Here is an 8690-nt window from a genome sequence, read left to right as displayed (position 1 = left end):
CGGTGGCCGTTCGAAGCTTAAATAAACCGCATATCTCTTGAAAAAGACGAATATACTCATTAGCATCTTCATTCGGTTCCCCACCAAATTGACATCTGTTGTTGATCATTTGGAGAATAGGTCCATTGATTTCAAATCTTGCCTCACCGGTGGCCTGAGTAATTGCACTTCCTTGACCGGTTCAGGTGGCCTTCATCTTGGCCGCCATTGATGGTTTGGTGCCTCCCCGTCCATTTCAAAATTTGGCGGATTAACGGGTTCACCAAAATCAGAATATCGTGGTTTGGTTGTACTTGATGATTCTGAATAAAAACTTTCTTGCTTTGATGAAGATTCAAAAACTTCAAGTACTTCTTTTGGTATTCTTCCAAGCTTTCTGTCCGGTTCTGTAAGCGGTGTAAGTACCGGAGAATCTGAATTTCGGGTATGTGGCATATGCAACCTACAAATATGTCAAAACACAACTAACAAAACTATTAAACGCACCGATTCTATAAGTTTAAAAATCAAAGACTATTAACAATTTAAAAGAATTAAGAAACTACTTAATCACAAACTAGTTAACAATTCTATTTTGGATACAAAACTGTCCCCGGCAGCGAGGCCAAAAACTTGATGTGTAGAATCATGTATATAATTTATATTAGGAAAAACACCGGTTATTAGAACTATTACACAACTACGGGAAGTGTACCCGATCATGTAGTAGTATAGATAATGGTTTAGTCCGTGTATCGTTCCAAGTATAATTGTATGAGTCAAACTACAATTGAAAACTATATTATGATTAACTAAATAAATAGAACTAAAGGTACGAGATATTTTTGGTTTTGCCCTTTAACGATGGGCTAATCAAGACAAGTTCTAGTTTACAAGTAAAAAGAAATGTTTTTGGTATTTTTGGTTTTAACAATTGTAAATAAAGCGATTAAGATAGTTTGATTAAATCAAGGAGAAGAAATGTTCATCTAGATCTTTTACCCTCGGTATTGGATGTATGTTTTGTGATTAAGGCCCGATTGAATGATTATGTGTGTAAGTTACCTAATAGATTAACCAAGAGTTCTCTTTAGTAAACACACAAACACAATTACAAGATCAAGGGTTCCCTTTTCACTATAGTTCTTGTGTTTGTAACTAAATAACTATGCTAGTTCAAAGACTTGAAAATTGACTTCTATGTTCATAGTTATCAACAATTGTACAAACGTTCATTGCATACAATTCATCCCTATATCGTTTAATCGTTTGGATCTAATTTACCCCCTTGGTCCGGTTTAGTAAACAGTCAATCTAAGACAACTTGATTGTAAATCAATATGATAAATCAACAAGAGTTCTCTTTATCAACAACATATTAATTAACTAGATACAAATGATTTTAACATCAATAAGCATGTTCTTGATTCAAGCTTAAAACTATCACACATAATACATACACTCAATAAGTTTACATCCAATACCTTGATTATTAATCTAGACAAACATTATGGACTTAGCCAACAATCATTTTAACAAACAAAATAGCAATCAAATGATAAGAAGAATTCATTATTTGAGAACAAGAAATCAACCTACTAGAAGAATGAATCTTAGATTGAGAAGAATTTGGATCTTGATTCTTAGATGTTAGACCACTTGAAAGAGCTTGGAGTTTTCCAAAAATGCTCTTAAATTCATCTCCAGAACTGATCTCATCGTCTCTCTCAAAGTCTCCTCAATAATACACATATAAAGTTGCTCAAAAGTGCAAGACATCCTGTTCAACTACTTTTGGACGGCGTCCCATAATTGGGCGGCGTCCCATTTCACTAAGCATTTGGACGGCGTCCAAATGGTCTTGGTCAGGTTTCTTCATTTTGTAACAACTTCTGTCTGTACTCCGTCTAGTATAACGGGGTGTACAGACAGAAGTTGTTACAAAATGAAGAAACCTGACCAAGACCATTTGGACGCCGTCCAGATTTGGTACGCCCCCCAATATATTCTAAGTTTTCTTTCAAGTTTGGAAGAGTTACTACTTTAAATAACTATTTTGATAATGCTTGCAAATGTGTGTTTTCTAACTCATCACCTAGTGTACATATGTTCTCATACATTTAAAGAAACACACAAACAAGTCATTATGAAAGGCAATGCATAATCATTTCACTTTAATCATGAAAGGCAACAAGTCATCATGAAAGACATTCTTTCATCATTCTATTTTACTTCTATTCTTACATAATGTAGTGTAAAGTATATCCATGCATGACCTACCAACTAGTTAATAATATACAAACAATTTGACAAAACTATTGTATTTATTTAGTTAATAAGATGGAAACAATTAAGTAATATACTTGTTACTTACACACATACATGTTTATATATTTGTAAGCATTCTCATACAATTGTAGTATTATTATTTCTATAAAATAACAATTTTACAACATGCATAATAAGGTTGTAATATACGAATCATATTCAAATATGTAATTGATATTTATTTGCTCATTATGTGTGACTCTTTAGGTTCAAACGTCATTAGTAGTATAAACATAAGTTGTGTCTTGGGCATTAATAACCAACAATCTTCCACTTGCACAAGATTCAACATATGTCAACATAGACAGTGGTAAACGTCTAGCAACATGCCACTGCCCCTAACAACACATGAAAATGTGTCATTCTGAGCATACATTGATTCTCAAGTTAAAACTCTTCAAAGGTTGTAGTTCTTAACTCACTCTTTGTTATTTAGTTTTCTTAACAACATGCAATTGGATCCTTGGTGGAGAGTTTTTGAAAGGTTTAAAAAATTGTTGTAAATGCTACCAATCCTAAATTGTTTTAAGAAATTTTAATACAAACCCCTTCAGAACGCCACAGTGTGTTGAATCTATGACTTTCTATAAAACCCTATAGCAAACTTTCGAACCAACCTCTTCAATACCAGAAAGAGGCCTTAGGTAAGCACTCCTAGGGAACTACTCATTCAGATTCCAAAGGCCACATATATGATCAGTGATTACAATCTACCAACTCAAAACAATAAGTTCACATATAATTAGGTATCGTATGCTCCTTATTATTTTATCATGGGCATCCATATCTCTATTTAAGTTGCCTTGATTGTAATTATCAATTTACTATTAACTAAACATGGCATAATAAAGCATCCGAGTTAGACAAATTATAAATAAGGGTAGAACTGGAAATTGGTTTAATTTAAGGCATTATTTACTTTCTTAGTCTTTTAATTAAGGTTATTATTTAAGGCCGTTAGTTTTGGCTAGGTTGTGTATTTCATGTGTATCGGTTGTACTTGTTTATCTCCGGATTCATTCAATGTTATTATGTTTTTTCGCAAAAAAATAAAATAAAAAAATAAGGTGGTGCTTACTAATGTTTACATCTATTGCCTGTCAGTATTGTCTGTTTTTACATCTCTGCATATCTATTTCTTACTTTACCTAGTTCCGAAATAGATGGTGCTTACTAATGTTTAGTTTTACAGAGTTTCTTAGATATAAAGAAGTCACTGGATAACAATGGAAGTCGGTTTGGAGATTCGTATATCAGGCATTGGGTTGCTATAGTTGAACTCTATAAAGAGGTTATACTCTCAACCAAAGATATAACATAATAAATGTTTAGTTTTTTTAGCTATTACATCTCAAACTTAGGTATATGTAGATCACTCGTTGCGCTGAAGATGGATCCGGGAGACTTGCATATGAATCTATTGCCTGCATTAGAAGTATATTATCTAGTGTTGCACAAGGTCTGAAAGGTTCCATGGCCACCAAACATGATGAGGTGGCTCCAAACACTCTTAAAAAGATATTGGATCATGCTAAAGCTTTAGGTGTCATAGATGATTTGATTTTTTGCTTAATAACTTGTGGTACTAGTCTCATGTCTGGCTCCTCAAATTTTTTACGTGCTGCTTGTGAAGTATGTGAGGCTATTTGGTCACTAATAGATGCTTTTGAGAATCAATCGACAAAAGAAAATACCTGTGTTTCCAATATGCTCAATGTATTCACAATCTTTGGATCGGAATAACATTAAAGGAGATGAATATGAACCATTGATGGGTACAGATTATGAAAAAATAGTAGAAGCAGTGACACAAGCATTCCTCAGGTCCGAAGCTATGCGGGTTGCTATCTTCTATTGTCTTCGCCAGCGCATGGTCGCCTCATGGTCTTCTGTAATTCAGGTGATAATTTAGGCTTTCTATGTGATGTTAATCCTATGGGATTAAGGTTTAGATTATTGCTCAATATGATATGTGTCAAAATGGGTCAAGTTTAACCTGAAACTATTTTGAAGAATATATCTAATAATGTGTCAAATTATGAGTAAATGGATCAAATTCACCATTTAAAATTTGATTAAGTCATTGATCATGGATTGATTACCTGAGAAGTGGTATATTTTCTTGTTTCAGATAATCTTAAGGTGCAGCTTGCATAATGAATCGGTTGCTAGAGTTTTATATGGTCTCTCTAGTTCCTCCTCAGTGGTTGGTGGAGGTGGTGATAATACAATCATTTCAGAGGTTTTTTCAATAATATCTCTTTGTGCTTCATTCGATACAGATCTTCAACAACCAGGAGACACAAACAACCTGAAAACTAAAGTATTTGATTTAAATGACTTGGTTCTTCAGTCGTGCCTATTAGTAGCCTCAGTTGCACAATCCATAGATGATCGGTCTAAAGGATATACCGCGGTTATTATGCTTACATCGTCCCCTGAAACGCAGCAGTCACGCCTCTCTGATCTGGCCTACCATTATTCTTCGTGTGATGGAAAACAGAATCTTCGACCCCATTCAATGTATGCCATGCTGGCACTTGCATGCATGTGCTCCCTTGAAAATAATGAGTCCGTTGCAACATCAATTCGTGAAATAGTCATTCCTTTGATACCACCGTGTGCCACACTTTGTGATTATCTAAAGATGTCAAAAACAGACCCTCAAGGAGATGGTACTGGTAAAAATATGCTCTCGTACTGGCACGGGCTCAGGGATGGGTGCACACTTTTGTTGTGTTTCAGATTAATTTGGGGCGGGCCTTTAGCTATTCAGGACATGGGTGGGTGTGATATCCCTAAATGTCTTATTGATCTGTTAGGAAACAAGCATTCAGATGAAATTGGACTATCACCTCTTGGGGTTAAGTGGACAACTGCTTCATTAATGCAGTGTTTTAAACGTGGTGGTAGGTCAGTTTTTCGCCAGGTGTTGTTTGCAAGTGAAAATGTAAAAATCCTCTGTGATTTGATATCTAATGTCCATCTTAAGCTTTTACGGTATTGGGTTGGACCTGGTGGAGAGAAAAGTGGAGTCACGGATACAGTTGATCGAGTAGTTTATCTTTTGAGTTTTCCGTTTGAGGCTTGTGAGGAGAGTAGTGAACTTCGAGACATGGATATGGTTATTGAAATAAAAGCAAGCATGGATAAGTATATTCAAATACTTTTTGAGGTATGTGTATATAAATAATTACTGTATTACATATACATTTTGTCTCTAAAGTTTTATCATACTTGTTTGAAATCAATTTGGTCAGGTACTAGGATATGCTAAGTTGTAATATTTTTACATCTAAAAAAACTCCCACGTGCTAAGTTGTTCCAAGCTTTGCAAGCTCTGTTTCACAATATTTGCAAATAATTAGTGCTTCTAAAATCTTCAGGTAGGACTTCCTGGGCCAATAATCAAGTGTTTGGAACATTTGGAGTTGAAGGATACTGTAACATCTCTTCACCTACTAACCAAGATGGTAGATCATCATTCACTGGTTGTAGAACATGTTGAAGAACTTGTTGGGAACGGTCTCTTAAATCCACATTTAATGAGAAGGTTACTTGATGATTCATCACCAACTCAAATCAAGTTGAGCGCCCTTATAATAATTTCAGAAGTAGCTAAAATGGACAAGGTCAGTACTTGCTATTATATTTGATAGTCCCAATCTTCTTCTATATTAGTATAGGTTTGCTTACACATGATTACACATCATGTGTCTTAAGAGATTGACATAAGGTGACTTTCAAATTTCCATTCGGTTCCAATTACTAGCCATTTGGGTTCAACATTCTCTCACCCTTTTGATGAAATGAGCTACCAGTTAACTATAATTTAACTTGAAGTTTTATTTGGATCCGACCAACCCTATCTATCTATTTCGTATCAAATAAAAGCTCAACCGTATACTTCCCCGAAAACTTTCTACCAGTCTAATTCATCCTCTGCAAATTAAAGACGTGTCTGCCTGAAAAGTCAGAGTACTCTGTGTTGGAGTAAAGATGTAAGAGTACGAAACCCATAAACACCATTTCGAACCAAATCTTATTTCTCTATAAGGCGATTATCTCTTTTAAATAGTAACCTTAATTGATATAGTAATTTCAAGAAAGTGAATCACTTCTTGAAGGTCTTATCGAAGTTAATTTTTCTTATAAATGAGATTCCATAAATTGCAATTCCTAATTGTCTATTAGCGAATATATTGTAGAAACAGAAATAGGGCATAGCCATGTTAAACTTTGCTTTTAATATCATCATATCATTATTACGTGTTAATAAACAAACATGTGGATGCAGAAGTTTTATAGGCATATAGATGGAGCAGATATCCTACAACAATTGAAAGCATTCCTTACACATGAAGATCCAGGTGTGCGTGACTGGACGTGCTATGCTATACGAACCATGTGCAAGCATAGCGACTACTTTTATGAATTATTGGTTAGTTTTATTAACCATTATTTTTTTATAAAAGTCCGACATATATATTACAACAAGATGATTGTATATTTTGTAAACAACATTGGTCAAACGTGTGTGTTTTTCTTTATTTCCTGATTGCTTGATGCTCTTCATAATATAGGAAAAGCACGACTTCATTACTCCATTGGTTGATCGGTTATCTGATAAGGACGGCCTCACCCAAAGTTCTGCTGTGTATGCTGTGAGATTTCTTTGTGTTTTCAACTACTTATTCTGCAACAATATATTTAATTAAGGTTTGGCTAACTAGTGCCCCAAGCGCATAAGATAAGCACCATTATTATCTATATATCTAATAGACAAAACACTGTAGCACTCTTCACCAATACTAACCAGGGGTATTTTCGTCATTTCACCTTTTTTTTTTTGTCTCCAACGATAAAAGAAGCAACTTTCGTAAAAGAACCAACCCTTCAATGTTACCAAAAGATGTCGAAAAAAATTCTTTTTTACAAAAACATCAACTAACTTTTTTTTTTCTTTCTTGATTACTCAACGATAAAAGAGACAACTTTCATAAAAAGAACAACCCTTCAATGCTACCAAAAGATGTCGAAAAACATTCTTTTTTTACAAAATAGATCAACTAACTTAAAAAAAAAAAAACACAAAAGGAACAACCCTTAAATGTTAGATGTCGAAAAAAATTCTTTTTTACAAAATAGATCAAGACTTTTTTTAAACTCGCATTCAAAACGGAGCCCCCGGCGCGAAGCGAGGGCTCCACAACTAGTTTACATCCAATATTCTAATCCCAATATTAGTTCATTTAATTAGTTCCTTATTAGATGGGTGTTATTTTTTATATTTTTCCATCCGCGCCTTCTCTTTATTCTTCTAAATTTAATTATCATATGCCACCCAACATATCTATTTTTTTTTTTTTTTTTTTTTTTGAAAAGCAGAGAATTATATTATACTCACAAAAAGAAATTGTACAAGAGATGGGGAGTAGTCAGCAGCATACTCCCAGTTACATACAATCACACAGATATCTCAACTAAACCAAGGCTAGACTTGCTAAGATACTAAGGTTGTATCCTAACAAGAACCAAGGCTAGTAAATAGACATCAACATTTATACAATAAGGCTTTGTGGGTTATGTAGCCAAGTAAACCAATCGATCTTCTTTGTCTTGCAACGTTTCGCGATCCACTGAAAGCTTTTAACTTGAATTTCATTTAGAGCAACCGGAGGATTTCAACATTTGTTTTTAAAAACCTTTTGGTTTCGATTTTTCCAAATGAGATACCCGCACGTCCACTCTACCCCTTGCCAAATCTTCGCACCCAATGACGTCATTTGAAGCGCCGAATGTCCATTAAAGGCATCACCAATACCGAAGGCACTAGACCCATTCAAACCCCACCAATTACGCACTTTTGCCCATATATCTAACATGTCTTGACATAGGAAGAGGGAATGATCAACCGTCTCTATATCATCATCACAAAGAGGGCATCTAACCGAATGAAGATCGATACCGCGTTTGTCAAGTTCCGACAACACGGGTAATTAGCCCTCCACACGAACACCTCAACTTTTTTAGGTACCAAATCATTACGCATTGTTTCAAAACAGTTTGTTCCAGCACCTAAGAGTTTTGTTGTAATAACATCAGAAAGGATTTTAGTTATAAAATTACCATTACCACTTAACGTCCAACGCCATGAATCGATTTTGTCCGGCACCATCACCACCTAATTCATCAAACTGATAAGCTCAGCAAACTCAACAGCCGTCCTTCTGCTCGGCTCTCTTGACCAGTCCCAAGAACCGCAACATGATAAACCATTCCAGCCCGCACGATCAAAAACAGAAACATTTGGGTCAGATTCCAACAGAAATAATCTGCTGAATCTGCTCTTGAGAGGTACGTTTGTCAACCAAGTATCGTTC

The 8690-nt window shown here is 35.0% G+C and overlaps 1 protein-coding gene across 1 annotated transcript; it reads left to right on the top strand.

Moving 5' to 3' along the window:
• Positions 1 to 3387: 3387 nt before the first annotated feature.
• On the top strand, positions 3388 to 6304 carry LOC139841404 (serine/threonine-protein kinase TIO-like). The gene is made up of 7 exons (XM_071831623.1): positions 3388 to 3406; positions 3492 to 3598; positions 3679 to 4003; positions 4089 to 4207; positions 4439 to 5482; positions 5694 to 5939; positions 6263 to 6304. The coding sequence occupies exons 1-7, from the start codon at positions 3388 to 3390 to the stop codon at positions 6302 to 6304; spliced, it is 1902 nt and encodes a 633-aa protein (XP_071687724.1).
• Positions 6305 to 8690: the final 2386 nt, after the last annotated feature.

This window comes from Rutidosis leptorrhynchoides, chromosome 4 (genome assembly GCF_046630445.1).
Source record: "Rutidosis leptorrhynchoides isolate AG116_Rl617_1_P2 chromosome 4, CSIRO_AGI_Rlap_v1, whole genome shotgun sequence".
Classification (NCBI taxonomy): Eukaryota; Viridiplantae; Streptophyta; class Magnoliopsida; order Asterales; family Asteraceae; genus Rutidosis; species Rutidosis leptorrhynchoides.
The sequence above is the reverse complement of the archived record's forward strand: the minus strand, read 5'-3'. Positions and strand labels throughout refer to the sequence as shown.

What these genes read in the sequence shown, in the direction of transcription:
- LOC139841404 (XM_071831623.1), top strand. An exon ending in TAGTTGAACTCTATAAAGAG is followed by an intron (nt 3,599 to 3,678) that starts GTTATACTCTCA and finishes AGGTATATGTAG; the next exon opens with ATCACTCGTTGCGCTGAAGA. An exon ending in ATATTCAAATACTTTTTGAG is followed by an intron (nt 5,483 to 5,693) that starts GTATGTGTATAT and finishes TAAAATCTTCAG; the next exon opens with GTAGGACTTCCTGGGCCAAT.